Source organism: Thunnus maccoyii, chromosome 3 (assembly GCF_910596095.1).
Source record: "Thunnus maccoyii chromosome 3, fThuMac1.1, whole genome shotgun sequence".
NCBI classification, from domain to species: Eukaryota; Metazoa; Chordata; class Actinopteri; order Scombriformes; family Scombridae; genus Thunnus; species Thunnus maccoyii.
The window spans coordinates 30,956,044-30,977,863 of record NC_056535.1 but is presented as its reverse complement, the minus strand read 5'-3'; the positions used below and the strand labels follow the sequence as shown (position 1 = coordinate 30,977,863).

Sequence of the window (21,820 nt, the reverse complement as noted above, 5' to 3'; positions counted from 1 at the left end):
GTGACATAACTATGACATCATCAGGGTAATCTTCTCTTGTTTAGTCGAAGCTCCTCCAGAAGCTACAGAAGACATAATACGACTGTGTTCCCAGGCTGAGTGGTACTCCTCGTAACAAGTGAACTGATTGTTATGTGTGTGTGTGTTTTTGCAGCCCAGCTGGAGTTCGTCCAGATCCTGGTGATCGTGGTGGTGATGATGGTGATGGTGGTGGTCATCACCTGCCTGCTGAATCACTACCGCCTATCAGCACGTTCCCTCCTCTCCAGACATGCCCCGACACGCAGGAGACACCTGCCGCTGGCCAACGTAAGTCAAACACCACGTTTACACCGTTGACCGTCTAGATGTATGTTGTCCACACTGCTTCATATCTGACCTTTGACATCTGACCTAGCCCAAAAGTCACAAGTGATCCGTTTGCTTCCGTCTTTTTCATGTGACGGTAGTGTTTTCTGGTCGCCGGGTGAGATCAGGTTCAGCTGTGGAACTCAACTTCCTTCAGACTCACACAAGCTACTCAGTGTCGGTTTCAGTTTTTGTCAGACTTGAGACTAAATTATTTTGACTACGCGGATGCATCTTCTCCTTTCTACGGAAACAAGGTTTCTTGTTCACATGACATTTAAGAAATCAGATTAGTGTTCAGCTCTTCAGCCTCCTCTCACATTAAAATAAAATAAAAAATGCTTTGTGCTTTCAGGGTACTTTACTGGAGGTCAAGTCAGTTTATTTACTGAGCACTTTTTAAAACAACAGTACAATTAAATGATTTGATTTCAAAAAGAAATTAGATTGTTAGGTACGTTTACACTTGAATTTTCCTGTGGGTAAGTGTGAGCAGGTAGCTGTCTGATGATTTGTGGCCTGAGTTTTAAGAATGGATGGCTAAATAATTACAGTGAAATACTCTCCAGAGGAGTTCTGCCTATTGAGAAGTAACAAAAGCTTTACCAAACTTAAGATGAGGTGAAAAGACAGATAAATATCACATCTAGAACAAGTTTTCATAGTCAACTTTTATGCAGGAAAATAAAGCAGGATGTAACAGAAGCATGTATGAAGTCAAAGACACTTTAACTGCAATATTATGTTTGTTAATTGGCTTAAATATCTCTATGTAAACATATAAAATAACATTAGATCCATTATGTAGAGCAAATATTCCATATATAATCCAACTAGTGACCAAATGAATTAAAACTTTGTGAGTAAAAAATACGAAATATATGTAGTACAGCATGAAAGCAGAAGATTTATACAAATTATAACAAAAAAGACAAAACAAAGCTGTAAGTATATGTTGACTTTAAGTTGTGATTATAGTTATTCATCCTCATTTAACAGACCGTGTGCTGCGCAGGCTGAAGAAACGAGCGAGGAGACTTTTTAATGAAAGACAGAATCATGAGGGAAAACACAGTTTGAAGAGCGCTGACTGACAGCATGTGATCACAGTGATTAAACGCTGCTGCGGGCTAATGCTAACGCACTGACTCACTTCTTCATCAAGGGCCACAGTAGCTTGCAATGACTATTTCAAGGAACACACACACACACACAGACGCAGACTTACACCTGAGGCTTCTGCAAACATATGACTTCACTTGTGCTCCCTGAATCACTACTCTCTGTGTGTGTGTGTGTGTGTGAGTGTGTGTGTGGCTCCGGTCTTTAAGTAAGATATGAGTAAATGATGAAGCACACAAAGATCTCCTGATAAGCTCAGGGGAGTCATTGTCCTTGTTAATTTAGATTAGACACACATGCGGTCAGACATTCAAAAAAAGTATCGCCAGAGAATGAAAGACCTGCACAAAAGTTGGAAAAGTTACAAAAGTGAAGAGCTGCTGTTGTGAGTTTTGACCCTGAAGGCATCAAGACACAAACGTGTTGACTGTCAGGAAGAAATCAGTCCAAGTTGATCACTTAGTGGATCGTTCAGTCAGTTTTAGATTCAAGTAGACTGATGATAACTGATAGGAGCCACCAGTGTCACTCAGTTGTTCACTAGATGAAACTTTATTAATCTACATGAGAAAATTGAGCCGTCACAGCAGCAGAAAGTTAGGAGATTGATTTATGTGTGTTTTTGTGTGTATGTATGCTGTTTGCTGGCTTTTTGGAATTGTTTGATTGGTTGTTTGTATAAGATATGATTTATTGTTCTGTTCTTCTCAGATTTTTATTTCTGTATGTTAAAATATAAATAAGATTAACTGCCCGACAATCTGATAAACAAAGATTAAAAAATGATGAAAAAATGAATTAAACGTTTTAAAGATATTGCAATATAAGCAGGAATAAGAGCTGCATGAGTCACTGAGACCTAAATACAAGACTTTGAAAAAAAAGCATTGTAGCAGTGAGTGTGTGCTGTGCACCACTGGAGCCCTCTAGTGGATGAATATTAACCAAACAGTAAAATGTACATGCTGCTGCATGATCTAAATCTAGCAGTGTTTTGGATGTATTCAGTTGTCCCACTGTGCAGCAAATGAACTTAACAGCTACTCACAGCTAGAAAAAAAACGGTCAAACTGTTCTACAGCTGCTAAGAAACAGGAAGCACCCAACCGATTCTGCAAATTTATCAAGTTTAGCACCCATTCCTCATCAGCTACAGCCTGTCCCAAACAATTTGGCAGATAATGCTTTTAACATACTACATCTAGCTTTATTAAACATGGGGTCTTTGGCAGGGAAAACATTTTTAATCAATAATTTTACTATCAAGCACAATCTTGATTTCATGTTTTTACCTGAAACGTTAGACCAAGATAACAGTGCAGCTGTTCTCATTGAGTCAACTCCTCTCAACTTTATGAGTGAAGCTAGAGTGCATATGAGAGGAGGTGGAGTGGCCGTTTTGTTTAATGACTCCCTCCAATGTGAGCAGATATCTTATGGAAATTTTGCCTTTTTTGAATATGTGGTGCTTCAGTTGAATTCTTCTTCTGTTCCTAAATATCTACAGGCCACCTCAATACTGTGCAACCTTTTCTGATGACTTTGCTGATCTGCTGTCTGTAATCTGTATTGACTCTGACTGTGTAGTTGTTGTCGGTGATTTTAAGACAACCACCAGGAGAGAGGGACTAAAGACCTGTGCTGTGTTCTTGATAACTATAGATCGACTCAGCATGTGACACCCAACAAGTGTCTGAACGTTTTTTAAAGTTGTGGTGACTGATGTTGCTCTTTCTGTGCTATCAACATGCACACAAATGTTCAAACAGTAGTAACTGAAAACATATCACTGGGTTTGCATCAGTGGCATCTTAACACGGCTCTGATACGTGTTGCCCCTCGGCAGCCAATCAGAACAGAGTGGGCTCATCGGTAGGTGGGCCTTAAAGAGACAGGAGCTAAAACTGCCTGTTAGAGACAGAGGCTGAACTGAGGGGCTGCATAGAGGGCTATTGTAAGATAAATAAGGAGTTTTTTTGAACTGTGAATCATGCAAAGCTACACTAATGGAGTCCCAAAATAAAATTACAGAGCTGGAAACAGAGAGTGGAAGAATCTCAGTATTAGTATTACTGGATCTCAGTGCTGCATTCAACACAGTCGACCACAACGTATTACTAGACAGACTGGAAAACTGGGTGGCACTTTCTGGTACAGTACTAAACTGGTATGAATCCTACACTTTGTGTCTGTAGGTAACCACACATCTGAGTGGACAAAGGTCAGCACTCAGCTTCAATCAGTAATGTTAAAAACCACAAACCAAGCCAGGAATCTTGGTGTAGTCATGGACTCAGGACCTCAGGACCTGGATTTCAACAACCACATTATTACCACCACCTTAAGAAAATATCAAGGATTAAAGGACTCATGTCTCAGTAGGATTTGGAAAAACTTGTCCGCGAGTTTGTCTGTGGACAATTTGTTTAAATAGAAGTAAAATGACTCAATAATAAAAATCAACTTAAGTAGGTGAATTAATACAAGTGATTAAGGCATATGTTCTCTCTGTCTCACAGGAGGGAGGTCTGTGGTCTTCTGAGAGTACGGGAACAAGCAGTGGTCTGAATGAGGTGAGTTTTACTTAAACCAAGCGTGTAGCGTGAGTTTTATTGAACTAAATATAAGAAAAACTTACCAAGAACCAAGATTATGAATGTTATGTAAACATAAATGTTACACAGTGTGACTCAGCAGTAATTTAAAGTCATTCCTCACACAGCACCAGGTGTATAACCCCCGCGCCCCGGACCGAGGGGTCCCCTCATCCTACCTACAGCGGGAGCCTCATCACGCCCAGCCGCAACCCCAACCTCCTCTCCAGTCCCAACGCTTCCAGCACACATACGCCCCGAGTCGCTTCCAGCCGACGTATCCCTACCTGCCCCAGAGCCTCATCGATCTCCCCCCAACCATCTCCCTCTCAGACGGGGAGGAGCCCCCGCCATACCAGGGCCCCTGCACCCTGCAGCTCAGAGACCCGGAGCAACAGATGGAGCTGAACCGCGAGTCGGTCAGAGCCCCGCCCAACCGAACAGTGTTCGACTCCCACCCCCTCGACCCATCCAACTCCTGTCTGCAAGCCAGGTAACTACAAACAAGATGTCTGGATCGCCACTGCTGTTCCCTATATAATGAAAACTCAAACATTAATGAACAAGTTGAACCAACTACTTTTTAAAATTAATCTCATGCCCCTTTTTGACCGAATAGTTCCAGGAAATAAAACTCCTCTCCATATCTGGAGAAAAGGTGATGTGATGATGATGATAATATAATGTATGATGTTTGAGATGCAATTTCCACACAAGAAACACCAACTTGGTGTCAACAACAGCCATTTTATTAACTGTGACTTCAGTGTTTTAAATGGATTTTCTGAATGATAAAGGAGAAAATGCAGAGGTGGAAAAAGAGACAGAAAACTTCAGCCTGAGATCTGCAGATAGTTTTATGGTTATTTCTGTTCCAGTATATAACTGCAAATAGAAAATACATTTCCTACTTCTATCTGTGTTGATTACTGCCCTCTCTCACCCTCTGTCTCTTGTTCGCATACACACTCTCTCTCTCTCTCTCTTTAATTCACTTTTTATAGACTCATCTAGTTACAAGCATTGTTTACTTTCTGCGTGAATGAAGCTGTATAAAAGTTTTAGCAGCTGCTACACAGTCATTAGAGAGTACTACCCCCAGAGCAGTGATTGCTTTGGGATTATGGCCAAGGAACTAAATTTAAATCCCGGTTCCTTTGGTCAAAATGGAAGTAATGTTCCTGAGTTACTAAAATGGTTCCTGGGCTCCTGGAAAAGTTCCTTCAGTGGAAACGGGCTATTTGTGTAAGAACATCTAGACGCTTGTGCTCTACTTTTCTTTGTAATCATTTTTCCTGTCCTTGTTGTTCTGCTCCCATCAGTCTTATTTATCTTTGTCGCTTTGCTCCCAGTCTGCAGGCCCCTCCTCCCAGCGTCCATCCAGGCATCAGCGTGCTAGAAGCCCAGGAGGCCTTGGCCCGGCAGCACAAGCAGGGCTCTCGAGTAGAAGGAGCTCCCCCGGCTTACAGCGAGGTGATCGGGCACTACTACCACCCGACGTCCCTGACCCCCAGCCACAACCATCGGACTCTATCGCCCTCACAAGCACCCCCGTCCTCGCTGATACACGGTCTGCTCCGGCCTCCACCACAGCAACAAGGAAGCGTGGACAACAGGAACGCAAGAAACACAAAGGAGAAATCCCAGAAGCCCCAGCAGGTGTGACAGTACTGCTTCCTCTTTCCTAGCTAGCTTGGAAAACCAGGATTATGTCTGCTAGCCACTTGGGAAACGGTCAGTAACCACTGAGGAACAAACTAGTCAATGGTAAAGTCCACTCTGAATGGTTTTAAGATAAGGGCTGGTTCACGTTAGTTGTAGTCGTAGCTGACATGTGGTCAGTTTCACAGTTTCCCCCCACTTCATGGATCAGGCTAGGAGTGGGAAGCAGCACACACGGGCTTCTTGTTAGGTAAGAACTCCTGGAAACCACATCACTCCTACAGAGCACAGTGAACATCTGATACTTCCTGTTCCACAGCTTCCTACTACCTGTCTGAGGAGCACTCGAGATGAACAGATGATGATGTCGAGAGGAAGAGCAGAGGGCGGAAAGGGAAGAGCGGATACAGAAGCCTCCTCCTTCCCTTTACAACTCCACCTCATGGCTCCTCTATCAGACTGATCTTTACAACTAGTCTTCATTCATTATAAATATTTACTTGTTCTGTTTGTTTCTATAGAACTTTTTCTTTGTTTGTTCGTCTTTTTCACGCTTACAAAAAAAATTCCTATCCAGGCAAACGGCGAAATGTTGCAATCTTCTTGGTTCTTCCAGGTTTTTTTTTTTTTGATTTGTTTTGTTTTCTAGTGCTAATCCCCCCGCCCCCCCTTCGCTGCTTTGACTCCCGTTTAGTTGTGTTTCACTTTTCACGACCGCACAGTCCAACGTCGGCAGCGACTCCTGCGCCAGGCTTTAGCTGTATCACTGGGACATGTTAGCGTTTAGAGAGACAGTTTAGATCGAGTTAGCGTTATCTTTAACTAGCGTAGCAGCTGTAGCACAGTGCTAAAAAGTCCTCAAGCTAAAAGTTCTGCCTTATATCGACCAACCGATGCAGGAGTTGTCGCTAAAATCCTTTTTTTGAGTTATGTTTTTTATTTTATGTTTTCTAAAGAAGGTTTGCACAAAGTTCAAGACTGTTCACCACAGAAAAAGAGAAAAAAAAATCCGCAATATGATTGATCAGAGAGAAAATAGAGAAAGTAGGGGTATTTTTCTAAACTTGATGGATTCTAATGAGTAAAGATGTGTTTTTTTTTTCCTGTTTGTTTTTATATGTTGTCTAGTTTTAGAAAAAGAAACAAACATCAGTAATCTGTCGGGGTGCCAACTTTCACGTTGAACAGTTTGCTGCATACATGTCGGCGTGTATATATGTTACATATCGAGTATATACACGCATGTATGCGAACCGGGAGTGAACTTAAAAAGCACGAATTTAGAGTTATTTATATAATTGCTGAAAAGAATTGCACTATTTTTTAGTCTGCGCAGATGGAACGTGTGAGAGAGACTTATATTGAGAAGGAGCTCTGTCTGTCCGGGCTGAAACACAACCAGAGAGACGTGGAACCACGGGGGGACTCACCAGAGGGGGGGGGAGGCCGCACAGTGCACAGCAGCCAGTATCATGAGAACATATCATGGGAGGGTTCTGACTTTGGTACAACGGACTCGGATTAACCATTACTGTACCAGTGATTTTTAAGAAAAGAAAAAAAAAATCCCTGGTTTATGCAAATATCCGAGTCCCGCGAGCCAACCACGAGTCAGCGTCCGACCTGCGGGCCCAATCAGAAACTCTGCTCGTAGCTTTTTTTCTCTCATCCTATCGGCCGAATTGTTCGCCAATCCCAAAGCTGGCTGTCACTACCTCGCCAAACACAAGTCAAGCACATACGAGTTTGCTCACGTTAATCAGACTTTGTCGACATCGAAACAAACGTCTGAACTAATCAAGACGATGTGTAATGTAACAATAGAGTCGGGTAGAGTAGAGTTAGTTTTTTTTTAATCCTGCTGTGTGTTATTTATGTGAATGTCAGAATATTTGTTCATCGGATGAAAAGAGAGGAAACGACACAGAACCAGTGAAACCGAACGTCCCCTTTGTAGTGAACTACTCAGGAAGGAAGCCAGGTCGCCTTACAGGCCCTAAATGTGTGATACACTGACTGTGCACTGCTGCGGCCAAACACACACACACACACACACACACACACACACAGTCCTCTTTTTAATCTCTCCTGCCTTCTCATTACAACAGTAACACACATTCAAACCAAGCCCCTTCTGGTGAGTTTCTTTCTCTCTCTCGCAGGCATCTCTGAGCACTTTACTGCACCGGGAAAGAGACAACAATCTTCTGTCAGCCAGCGTCAGCCAGCCTCGACTCACCACCGCACCATAAAACTTTAAAACTAGAACCTTTTAAATCTCTAGATTAAAATCTACAACCTTTAGAGACACACTTTTAAAAGATGCAAAGAGTTGGTGCTCCAAAATTGTACACATCCTTTAAAGGAAGAAAATCAGAACAAACTTTTTTTTTATTTCACAAAAGAAGCCAAAGTTGTCAAATGTACAAAAAAATTTCAATAAAATTCAGTGTAAAATTGGCAAAACTTTGATTTATATCAGGATAAAAAAAATAAGTAAACAAGATAATTAATGTCACCAAATTTTAATTTTTGATTCTCAGTTCTGCTGAAACATTTTGTCAGCTCCAAATAATATTTAGGTTTGATACCCGGCTTCTTACGGATATTTCAGTTTTGGATCAGAACTCTTTGTGTGTTTTGAACGCAGCACAAGACGGGTTGTCGCAAACTAGACACACTGAAGTGTTGAAAAGTGACACGAGTGTTAATAGCAACTGGTCTCGTGTCATCTGTTTAAGAGTGTGGAAATAAAGGTGGAAGGATGTTTTAGGCTCCTAAAGTAGAAGATTAGAATATCTAATCTCTCTGCTGCTTGTATAAAAAAGGGTCTAGTGTGTTAAGGTACCACAGATAGACCAGCGCCCTCTAGTGTCCAGTCTTTATGCAACAGCGCCCTCCGCAGGGAGCGAACCAAACCGCAGCCAAAACTCCCGAAGCTGAATTAGCTTAGCCTGAGGAGAAGAGAGAATTAAAGACCAAAAAAAAAAAAAGAAGACATTTTATAATATGATACGGTGAATCTTTCATTCCTTTGTCTTTTCTTTCCTTCTCAAATGAATCACAGGTGTCTAAAGCTGGATGGATGTAGATACGCCTCATGTATCATCATTACATTTGAGTCACAATATGTGAAAGATAAATCCCTGGTGATCTTTGAAAAGACCAGAACATCTTTTAACAATATTTTTCTACTGTTTTGAAGGTATTTTTAGGAACCTTAAAGACTTTTCTAACAATCCAGATAAAGAAATATTAAATCTGCTGCACAATAGACAAGATTTTAAACCTGTTTTCCAAGTTGCAACTGTTTCCTGATTCAAACAAAGACGGTAACTGTCTTTGTTTGATTACTACAACACAAACCAAAATTGTAACGTTTTTATCGTCAGTTATATTTGTCTATGAATGTTACTGTTCATGCACATTAACACATTTTTATTTTCCTTGTGCTGTTCAAACTGCAGCTTCCTCTTTCCTGTCACACATTAGATGGATTTTTTAAAATCTAGATTGTTGGAAGAGTCTTTGACAAGAGTCTTTAAATACCTTTAAAACAGCAGTAAGTGTTATTTAAAGATTGTCAGGGATTTATCTTTTAGAAAAATGTAAAGATAATACATGAGAAGCACAAACTGGGGGATAAGAGGCACACAGGCACTAAAATATGGCATTTGAAACCCAGTGGTGCAGATCTGATGTCATTATGTCTGTTTAAACAGGAATGAAAGTGGATTTTTGCTCCTGTTTAAAGAGACATGGGAATATTGTCATAATTCAGTTTTCTACAACAACAGTTGTTGAGTCCTTCCTTTAACTTCTGTGATTCAAAAAAAAAAACAAAAGACAAAGGTGAAAAAACTGGCAAATAATCAAAAGTCAGGTCTTTGTGGTCTCGTTTACTGTCTCTCTGTCTCCTTTATTCCTGTGCTGCACAGCCATGTTGGCGTTTTTTATTTTCATGACAAGTACTTGAAGAAAAGAAAAAAAAAAATCACAATATAATGAAATGAACCTTTTGACCCAAAGCAGCTAAAGGAGTGATGATCGGATCAAAGTATGAATCACCTTTGACCTCTTAATAAGATTGTGAAGCCTGGTCCCGATTCAAGTTTCGCTAAATTATTGACCTTTTCCTTTCCTTTCCTGTCCTCTTTCCCTTCACCGTTATGATACTTGTGTTGGGACCGGGCTGTTTCCTCTTTAGTACGGTTCGCTTCCCTGCATCGGAGGGTTCGCAGCGGGTATGAGAAGGCTGGACGGGCTCTGATCAGGGCTTCACAGTAAAAAAAAAAACAACAATGGTAATAATAATAATTTAAATATGAGACATAAAAACAGTTTAGGATCAATCTCTCGCTTCAGGGAAACCTGCGCTGGCTGACGATACAAAGGAAAGACATGAGGAGAGGAAGGGAAACACACACACACTCCATCACACACACACACACACACACACACACACACAGAGAGAGGTCATAATAGTTCTTTAGCGTTAATGTTTTTTACAGCCACTGCTAAACGATGTCCTTGTGTAAAAATGCATCTTAACGTTCAGCTGAAGCTAATATGAGTCAGACAAATCTAATATTTTTTACATTTTTAGTCCTTCTTCACTGGCATTGTTCCTTTCCTCAGTGGAGGAATAGCTGCATGTAGGCTTGTTGCTGAGAAGAAACACCAGTATTGAACCTACATATGACTTCCAGGATGAAAATTCGCACATGATTTGTCTAACTGAGAGTGCTGAAGTCAGAACAGAGAGGAGGAATGGTTACAATTACCAAATACCTCTTTCAACATACATATGGTATGTGAGTATTCAGACAGACTCGGAAAAAAAATCTGAACCTTTAAGGAAGAAGTGTGAGTTACTGAGAAGTGAATGTTGTTGTTATGGAAGTTTTAGCGCAGACAGTTTAATCAAATCCAGATTAATGTTATCGCTTCCATGTGAGACCAGTTTGGACAGCAGTAAGCTTTATCTGTTTGAACTGGTCACACCTTTCTCCTCGCTGCAAGCCAGTATAAATATTAGTTAGCTAGCATATTAGCTAATACAGCAGAGTTTTTTTGTAAAGTCAGCTCACACACACACACAAAGAATTCTGTCTTTTCCCAGAGGTGTGTGTGCAGTTAATGTACACCGACTTGCCCTTGGAAGGACCTCCAGCTGTCTAGACACAAACTAAACACACACACACACACACACACACACACACAAAGCAGACTAAACAATCTAACCTAAGAACCAGACCTTACACACACACACACACACACACAGGTGCACTTTCACTCATCCACATACTTTTCTTTTTGTTATTTTGGACCACACAAGATAGCAAAAACATTTATCTCACACACACACACACACCTGGTTCACCCCTCCTTCCTCTTCCTGTCTGAAAACGCTCTTCCTGTTCCCTAGAGATGCCTGCCGTCCAATGACAGAGCTCCTTTCAGGCCGGCCCCCCCCCACCCCCCCTTCGCTGCCATTGGCCGGTTGTCTTTCGGTCTCCTCGGAAACGTTCGTCGTTTATTATTGTATGTTGTACAAGTGTGCCTGCCTGCGCTGAGACGGGCAAAATGTGAGTGGCTGTAGTTTGGGCTGTCAATCATCCCGAGCCACGCCTCCTTACTGTCTCAGATGATGATGATGATGATGATTGGATGACGATGATGAGATTGACGGTCATGATGATGATGATGATGATGATGAAGATGTTTTTGATAGTGATGCCGCAGAGAGCGTTGCAATACACCTACTATTTGCCTTTTTGATAATATTAGTTCTATTTTAACGTAGTTTGCTAAATGTAAGTTTTTTTTTTTTATTGTTGTTGATGTTATTATTGTTTATTCACTTGAGAACACAAAAAGGTCATTTTACTTCAGTCCATCGGTCACACAAAAACTTTTTTTTTTTTTTTTTTTTTTCTTTTGTGAAACCAACCTTGAGAGTGTAAAAACTACCTAACACACATAAGCTGCAGATCACTGGGGGAGGGACGTGTAAATACGAGAAAATCTACTTCTGCTTTTAAGTGCCCTTTCCACTTTTAAAGTTCGCTCGCAGCTGTTCGAAGAGCAAACGGTGTGATTTGTCAGGGGACGACATCGAGGAACCTGCGTTTTTACATACATCAATCACCCGAGAACAGCTTACTTACTTTGTTTTTTGTTTTTTTTGCATTTTGCTCACGCACTTACAAGTTCAAGTATATTTCTTTGTGCATGTAAACATCAAGTCCTAGTGATCCAGTTTGTCCGCCACCATCCCTAATCATCACGTCTCCCACGTCGCCCGACCCAGCGTCTACATGTGTGCCTTCTGGTGTCCGGCTCAACGGAGACTTCGTCTGTCTGTAAAACACGCTATGGTGCAATGAACTCCTGCCTTTTTTTTAAACACGTAGACATTGGAAAGCATGAAAATATTAACATGACATTACATGGCTGTGATGTACGGAAGCTCGTTTATGCCAGGAAAAAGAAAAAAAATGTATATAATGTTGGAAATTACAAAACAAACAAAAACAAACACTGAGGTTAAAAATGTTTCATCTTGAAAACAGCAGTTGACAAAAAAGATGATTTCGTCAACTGCTGTTTCCTTGCGCGATACGATCGAAAGCTGGTTGTTTTTGTCAAAAATACACAAAAGTATGACTTTATTTATTTATTTTCCAAGTGTTGTCTTTGTAAAATCAAAATTATAAGACTTACAACATCAAGTTTTTGACTATGTATCTCATTGTTTTAACTTTTCAGTTTCTCATTCTAACTTTTAATTTTTTTTTTCTTTTCTTTTCCTGGCTATAAAGGCTTCCGTACCGATGAAATAAGATGCTGAATATTTAAAAATTTAGCTCAGTGGTTACTCATGCTGCGTTCCAGAGATGTCGGAAAGAAATTTGGCTAAAATCCAGAATTTGCTCCGTTTAAGTTGTATTTTTAGCGAAGCACAACCTTCAAATGCATCATATTATCAGAAAGAAAACATGAAACAAGCATTTGAAACGTTGCATATACAGTTAATACAGCTAATTTCCTTTTAAAATGGAAAAAAATAAATGCAGGAACCTACCAGCTAGGAATTCTTTACTTCCGACATTTAATGAAACCCAACATGAGCGACGGCACAACCAGAACCATCATGACTGCCATGAATAAAAAAATAAAGTGTCTGGCTCCTTGTACAGAATCTGCTCCTCCAACAGTCTACAGTTTGTCCAACACACAGCACAGCCCACGTTTCTGTCCACAGCATCGTTAAAGACATTTCCAAAGAAGGAATCATCCTAAACGAGACTCTTGTCGCAGAAAAGAAAAGAAAAGAGTCACACCTGACTTGAACTTTTGGGAAACAGCTTTCTTTACAGTTAACTTTTTTTTCCAGTTTCTATGTAACTCTGTAGTTCACCTGTAGACAAGTATGTTAAGTACACGATAATACGTCCCAGGACTAGTCTTAAAGAAGGAAAAACTTTGCATTAAGAGCTTGTATTATTAGCACTTGTCGGTAGCTGACTGGAGAAAAGTTAAACGTAGAGAAAACTGTTTTCTCCTTTTGTGTTTTTGCTCATTCTGCATCGTTGTGTTCTTCTCTGCTCGCTCTGCTCTTTGAATCAGCGCCGCGTGGCGCCTTTCCTCTGACAATGTTGAAGAAAAATATACAGAAACACTCTCTTTTGGTTTGCAGTATGTATGTGTGTGTATTTAAACAAGGCAGCACTCCGGTGCTCGTCCAGCCGCAGTGACTATTGTAGAAGTCTTCCACCTCGTCGTTGAGTTTTATCCTGCAAGCATGTAAAATGTGAGACTTGTACAATAGATCAGCTCGTGCGGTCGGGACTCCTACACGCACCTGGTCAAAGCTGTGATAGAAAAATACGACTACTCGTGGATCATCGTCAGCTTTTCCACTTATCTGTAAAATCTTTGTCAAGACCAGATGTCAGATAAAAACGTGTAGGAGCCCTGATCTGTTCTCGTAGAAAAACCGTTTCCCTGAACTCACGTTTTAGCACCAGGCTCATGATTCTTCCATCGACGTTCAGGAAGGAAGATGAACACGGCGCTAAAAAAAGAGTCCAGGGTTCAAATCCGGTCTGTTATCTGTCACAGCATGGCTCACATACTTATATAGAGGCCTACTTATTCTCAATGATAACGGTTGCTTATTTGTGTATTAAAACAGTTTATTTTAATTTATATTGGATGGTCTACGTGTTGCTGGGTTTGTTACGTTGTTATTTTTCTTCTCTGTTTGTTACAAACAGAAGACAATGGTTTATCGTTGTTGTCACAGAACATGGTATGAATCAGACACATTTCAGTTAGCCTTCGATTTAAAAAATGAATAAAATCTTTTATAAATATGTCAGCGTCTCCTCCTGGTTATTTATTTGTTCATTTATTTGTTCTCAGTGTTTCAGGAACAATGAACCTTTTATTCAAACGCTTCCAGTTTTTCCTGGAATTAGAAACTTTGAGAATGATCACAGTTGTTTTAGTTTGGAAGTCGACCGCTGTGTTTGTCATGATTATGTATCCGGCTAGAAATGTGTTTTTGTTTCAGTCAGCAGCACAGTCAGCAACATCTGGCAAATTTTAACATTTTTTTAAAGAAGCTAATGAAAAATTCCAAGAAATTAAAAAAAAAACAACTTATTCCCAACATTCACAGGGGGATGCAGGATGTCTCTTTAAAGGAAGGAGGGGAAGGTGCACCTGTGAACCCACAGAAGGGCAAAAACTATCAAAAGTGTGATCGTGGAGAAGAGAGGAGACATTTTATTTAAACTTTATGCAGTCTGGAAAACAAAGTGGTAAAAGAAAAGTAGTGAAAAAGCAGCTGAATTTCCTGGACTTCCCTGGAAAACCACGTGTTTCTGAATGAATGCTGCACAGAACAGTAAGAACCACTGAACTACGTTTATCAAGATTTTTACAATAGTAACAAACATTAATCAAAGTTTATTCTTGATCTTACAAACAGCAGTCTGAGTAGTTTCCTAATTTTTTATCTCAGGATCCACTAGCAAGTTTTTTCCAGGGCTTTCAGCCACATCTCAATGGTCTTCCTCAGTGGATGGAGTTTGCTCAGTTGTCATGGAGACTGCTGAATTTATGTAGATTTGTTTTTACCAGTGAGATTAAATTTTAAAACATTGTACACTTTTGTAGTGAAGGGAACAAACTACCGGTCTCATTTTTTACTTATTTACACATTACCTATAACATTCTCTAAAATCTTTAAAATATTTGTGTTTTTTATCTTCTATTTATTCAGACACTTTGTCCTCTCAGCAGCTGAAACTGATGAACAAACTCATGACCGCTGTAACATCAGCCAGCGTTCAGCAGGTGGCGCAATTTACTTCTATCTGAAGTCAGTCAGGAGCTGCAGGGAGACACTGACAGTTAAAAACACTTGAGCTGAGTGTGATGAGTGTGATGTCAGGCCAGACGTTAATTAACTCTCCTCGTTTTTATCAGTTACAGCCATTTTTCACAGCCGACATTTTTACTTTGCATGGTAGAAAAAGCTATGATATTACTAATAACATTAATAATGAGTGTTTAAAGGGCAGCTCACATAATGAAATCTCATGAATGAACTGAAGGAACCTTCTTCACCAGATCATAGCAGTAATCATATGAGGAGACATGTTAGTGTCACATCCACTAATTCCATATAAATCATTTCTTTTCCTCATTAGGCCTTTTTTTTTAAACAGCAGACATTTTTACACATCATAGCAAGAAGAGCGCAGACGTAACTAATAACATTAATGATGACTGTGTTCCACTCAGAGGACTTATAGCTGTTAAAGCTTTCAGATGGAAAGAGAAGACGGAAGAACAAAATGAAAGAGGGATGAAACTATGTAGAGAATCCTTGATATCAGCTGCAAGCCACTATTTGACCTCATCTGGCCTCCCACACTGAGGACTGACTGTCTCTAATTGAACACGTGCTCACATATCAGCAGATGTTTAGATATAGATATGTACAATATGTTTTTACCTCAATCTAGTACCTTAAACTTGGAGGTTATTTCACTGACTGTCTAAAGGAAATTTTGATTAACAATGTTTCTTAGAAAAACATGTAAAAATGTATTAAAAAAGAGAAGAAGAAGAATTTGAGACTTGATTTGAACTTGTGTTAAATGACCTGAAGTTTAGATCTTTCCTGAACAACTTGAGTCTTAATCAGAGACTCGAGCTGACAGACTCGAGACACGACTTGGATTGGACCCAGAATAACTCGAGGCTGGACTTGGACTCGTCGGCGATGACATAATCTCAGCTCTGCCCAGTGTGTCAGCTGGCAGCTGCCTGATCTCTAAATGATAGTTTTCCAGCCAGATGGATCTCAGCCCGTTACTGGTAAGATTCCAGTGACTCAACAGCTTTAAACTTTACACATTGTTCTCCTCTTGCCAGGTTTCTACGTCAGATGTCACCTCACGGTAAGGTACCGTGCAGGGTTATTAAACCGCTCGGGCTACTATCTATCTTGTCTCTTTCTAGTATCAGGCTGTTGGCAGCGGGTCTGCTGGAAAAACACCATCCAGTTGTTTTATGGCTCACTTGGCAAAAGACATGAAAAGATTGCATTAGTTAACGACATGTTATAAAATGGATGATGAATGAAGAGATGGCAAAATATAGGTTGATCATTGAAACTGATTCCAAAGATCGTTCAGGGATCGTTCAGTAATTTTACCAACCTGTTAATTTTCTTTCTTGGCTTCAACATTCTCCAGTAAACCAACGATACAACTGGTTTTAAATACTTTTGGCTGATGACTGCAGGTCATCTAGATACTTATCATTACTGCTGAACATTATCCAAAGCAGATTTAAGATTTACAGTATTTTAATGAATTCACTACTCCATAGAAATACACTTTGATAGTTTTTAAACTTGATTGAAATGTGACATATATCACAATATGTCACTTTTATTTCTAAGCAATCATTGTGCAGAACACATGCAGGTACTGAGTCCAAAAAACTGTAGATACGTTCTGCTTCCCAAGAACCTCAACACTGTAAAATGCTTCATTTTAAAAATATATTCAGGTACAGGTGTGATGCCTCCTTTAGGCTTTTTAGGAGGGAAACTCTCTTTGGTGGTGCGTTCATAGACACATTGCATGTACGACTATTACATATTAACTGTGTTTTCAGAAAAGAATTTTGTTTCTTGATGTCTGAAAGTGTCCTCAAACGCACCGACCCCTGTCTGCAAGAAATTACATATATATACAACTAAACTGTTGTCCCTGTTTCATCAAGGCTGCCTGGATTATGTTCACAGGCAACGTTTTTCCAACGAAAGAGGCACCGCATTTAAACATCAGACTGAAGTCGGAGGGAGGACGTCGAGGTGGACGGCGAGTTCGCAAGACGTAGAGACCGGGGTTCACATCCTGAGTCCTGTGTGTGGTTAGATTCAGGCAACAAAAGCATTTTGGTTAAGGTTAACTGTAAGGAGAGGGTTGTTTTTTGTAATGTTGTAATGCTTTAAACCTTAGTATAACACAAAGAGAAACTTAACTTTGACAAAAAAGGAAAAAAAGAGCTGAAAACTAACGACTGCCTGGAAGGAATGACATCAATACAAATGTTATGCTTCGAAAAAAAGTCAGTATTAATGTGAGATTTGGAGCTAATCAGTTAAAGCAGACAATCTGAGTTCGGTGTATTGGTTCAGAAGCAAAGGAGGAAGGAAGAAAGACAAATGACAAGGATAGAAAGGAAAGAAGGGAGGGATGCAGGTAAGCAGCGACAAGGAGGTAAAAGTGAAGGAGAGAAGGAATGAAAGATGTTCAGGATTGTGGAGAGTCCTCTCAGTTTAAACCTCTAAACTGCATGTTATAGTGATGTCTGGAGCCTTCACGAAGCAGCAGGATATTTCACTACATCACCCGGAGTTCCCTTTCAGCATCGACCAATCATGACCCAGGGCCGGTCAGCATCACCGCTGACGTCCAATAATGGGTGAGTGTCCGACTGGACCTTCCATGATGTCACAGTGTCATCTCTTGCAGTCATGTATCTCACTGCGCAGAAACACACACACACACACAGCTGATAAGGCCTCACCTTGGCTGTCACTGTCCGTCCACCTTTCATTGCACAACTTCCCTTTGTGCTGACTGTCGCTGTTCCTCTTAATCTCCCGGCTCGGCTCACGCTGCAGCTGAAAGTTTCTCCACAAGTTTTTAATTTTTTTCCATGTGACATATTTTTGATTAGGCCCTCTTAACTAGAGCTCATCATGCTATAAGGTGCTGGACCTCCTCCCTGTAGGTTATCTGGTCATTTTTGCTGATGAGGCCTGTCAACATGCTGTCACATGCAAACTTGATAACTGCTAAATGTTGTCAAGGTGAGCAGTCATTGGTGAAGAGAGAGCAGAGACCCTGTGGGACTCCAGAGTTCAGGATCAGGGTGGTAAAGACATCAGAGACTGCTGATCAGAAAGAAGGGACATATGTCAAAATGTCTGAGATCAGGGTGAGGACACATGTCAGGAAACAGTTTACTCATCTGATACATGTTGTGAAAAAGATATGTCGCAATAATGAAGAAGAAGAGATAACTGAAGTGGATCATCTCATTGATTTACTGAACCAAAACATCAGAGCGACACGTTCATCCATGGAGGCAACATGACTAACATATGAAGAAAAAATCAAAAATTAGCAGCAATTTAAAACTAAACATGGAGATCTGCAGCTGACTGGAACAAAAACTATGATTTCTCTCCGTCACCAGCTGCACAAACATCACTCCGGACGTTTTATGATTCAGTCGGCCGAGCAGATTAAAAGATTGAACATCAATAAAGTTGAAATCTGATGTTTGAATGAGGCCGTTAGAGAATGCAGATCTTTGACCTGAACAGTTAGCTGACTCCGAAGGTTGTTAAGTTAATTAGGAAGGAAGCAAGGATGTAGGGAAGGAAAATGATAGAAAAGGAAGGGAAAAGAAACAGAGGGGAGGATTTGGTTATATTTATGGTGAAGGAAGAAGGGCAGAATTAATGAATGAAGGGGGAGAAGAGAGGAAAGAAAGAAGGCAAGGGGAAGAAATCGACAGATGAACAGCAAGAGGAAAGAAAATAAAGGAAAAACGAGCAGAAAGGACAGCAAGAATGTAGCGAGGAAGGAAAAGAACAAAAAAACATTTTAAACATTTAAATTTTTAACATTTCAAAAGTATTTTCTCCATGAAGATACAATAAAACTTTGACCTGTCCTCACTTCTTTAATTGACGGTCATCAGAACAGAACAGCATACTAACACCTGCACATGCACTGATAACAGCTGAGGTATTTTATCAATACAACTGATAAAATGTACCGAGTCAGCATCGTTACAGAGATATCAGCTCTTGTTTTCTTCTTTAAGAAGAAGCCGTCATGCTGCCGTTCATTCATGTTCACACAAACAACTTCCACACAGACCCAGATAACCTGTCACAGTAAACATGAGGAAACTTTTTGTATTAACCTCATTTTATTGTGCTGAGATGTGTGTGTTTTTTTATCACATAACCCCCAAAAAATGACATTTAAAGAAAGGAATGGGTGGTTTTGAGGTAAATGTATTCAAAAACAGAATGTTACATGATTTCACACAGTTTTCTCGATTTTTTAACATTTCTAAATAGCTTATATAGTTATTTTCCAGCTAGAATGTTGCTTGAAACTAACACATTTAAACTAAGCTGTTATCTTTATTACCTCTTCTTGAGGTACTAATACTGCTACTGTGCTTATATGGTGCAATCCAAGATTACTTTATGTTTAATATTAAGTATACCCGTGACCGTGAATTATTCCAGCCGAGGATTACAGTGCACAATGCACAGAGAGGAGGAATAACGAGTTCACATACATATTATAACAACAGCTTTTCCTTGTGAGACACAAAAGTCATATTCTTGCACGGCCACATGAACCCTGTCAGATAAATGTAATCATTTTAGGTGTTAGAACAAAAGATCAATGCTGTTGTTTTTCTCTTGGGGACAGTTTTCATTGGTCACATGGCACAAATGTTTAATTTCTATTTGTAGCCTTAAAGGATAAGTCTTGCAATATTCTATATTTTTCCTATTGTCAACAAATCTCATGTGCAGAACCAAACCAACAATGAAATTATCCTACTTACAAGTGTCGTGCATGTATCTAAAGTCTGATGTATCTTATTCCTCTGTGCCGTAGACCTCCGTTGTTGTCCAAAAACTATTAAAAACACATCAATGAGCCACAGCAGTGCACTGGGTGACATGTTCCTTCACCCCTGTAGAGTGTGATTACCAGAAACGGCTCCAAAGAGTAAAAACAGTGATAGGATTGTAACTCTCAGGAGAGAGGTTCCTTGTACAGCAGAGGCCACTATGCAGGAACATGGTTCTGTTCTCAGAGCTTTGTACTACATACATTTCTCAAAGAACTTCAGCACAAAGTCAAGAGGTTGTGATATGTAACACAACAAGCTAACGAAGCTCTGACAATAGAATCACATTCCTGAGTTACTATCTTATGGCTGAGATGTTTCAAAAGAAGCTGCGGTTACCATTCTCCTCAGGGACGCAGGAACACGTCACCCAGTGCAGCGGTGTGTCTCACTGACATCTTTTTAATAGTTTTTGGGCAACAACGGAGGTCTACGGCACAGAGGAATATGATATATCAGGCTTTGGAGACACACACAATATTTGTTAGTAGATCAGTTCATTGTTGGTTTGGCTCCGAACATGAGATTTGTTGACAATATGAAAAATATAAAAATTCACCAGCCAAATCCTTCAATCAAAACACAAGAAAAGTCGGTTTACATTATTACATTACATTATACATCATGAAAACCAGGAAGAAACAAGAAGGAACTTGTCAGATGAGCTACAATATTGAAATGTATTTATGGATAAACAAATAACCTGCACAGTTTGTTTAAGTTACATAACAAATCTGTATGAAAACAGACAGTTTGAGACACGCAGTAGAATCACGGCTCTGCATACTTGCAAGGTAATTATTTCCTGAGATAACGCTGCTGAAAAACAAGAACACTCAGATGCTCCGGTGGCTGCCAGAACACAAGGAGTTAATAATTGTTTCACAGAAGAAGAATTTCCAGCAACACGAACAGACAAACAATCCCGTCATTGCCAAGAGAAAGTCAAATATGATGTTTTTTCTTGGTACTGTTGAAGTCATATCGAGAGATTAACAGAGCTGCAGCGTGCACACTGTGCACTATTGTACAAGGTCAACAGAACCAGACATGCAGGGAACAGAGCATGCTATCAACAGATACATACCACTCTCCTCTTTATTATAACTTCACTACCCATTATTAGTCATCAGTGAGATCCCTTTTATTATCTTCTTTATGGAGATTATAGCATGTGTGGCGTAGAAATGTATGTATGTAATGTATGTGAATGAGTAAACATACATTATGATCCTAAATATCACATAAACTGCCAAAATCTGCTTCTTATCTAGTCATTTTGATATGTATGAAAGTCTTTATTTAAATTCAAAGTCTTTCAACAAGTAAAAAGAAAATCTGCCAGAGCAGTAAAAAATATTTTAACCTGTTTTCAATAATTTCTCATGTCAGGTTTTATTTTTCTTAATTCTAGCACAGTGACCTTCCTTATTCTTTCTTGCTTTAAGATATACAATAGATACTGATTTCTGGAAACAGGTTGAAACATTCTCATTCATGTTTTAAGAAAATATGATAAGAACTCAATTTCAGGCCAAAATTACTTGATAAGATGGAGATTTTTTGCAGTGTGTTATGTTATGAAGTAGTATTTTATGAATACTTTCCAGCATTCACACCAATAACAATAAATAGAGGAAGTGTAGTATATACTATTAGACTTGGTTTGATCGTTAATACATCACACTGTAATTAGAGGTGTCATCTGAGCTGAGCCGGGCTGCTGATGTCATCATGAACGCTTTCCCCCCAATTACTCACAATCAAACTTTGTCCCATAATTCTCTGCACCTTGTCATCGTCATAGAAATGACGCGATCAGTTCA

At 39.8% G+C, this 21,820-nt stretch overlaps 1 protein-coding gene across 2 annotated transcripts in view; it reads left to right on the top strand.

Moving 5' to 3' along the window:
* Nucleotides 1–14,107, top strand: part of pmepa1 (prostate transmembrane protein, androgen induced 1) — a 41,240-nt gene extending 27,133 nt beyond the window's left edge. For both annotated transcript variants that reach the window (XM_042407096.1, XM_042407097.1), the window contains exons 2-5: nt 155–309; nt 3,990–4,043; nt 4,193–4,557; nt 5,417–14,107. In XM_042407096.1, coding sequence (XP_042263030.1) covers nt 155–309; nt 3,990–4,043; nt 4,193–4,557; nt 5,417–5,729 — 887 coding nt within the window. In that variant the 3' untranslated portion in view covers nt 5,730–14,107. The remainder of the gene's footprint in view (nt 1–154; nt 310–3,989; nt 4,044–4,192; nt 4,558–5,416) is intronic.
* The last annotated feature ends 7,713 nt before the right edge of the window (nt 14,108–21,820 follow it).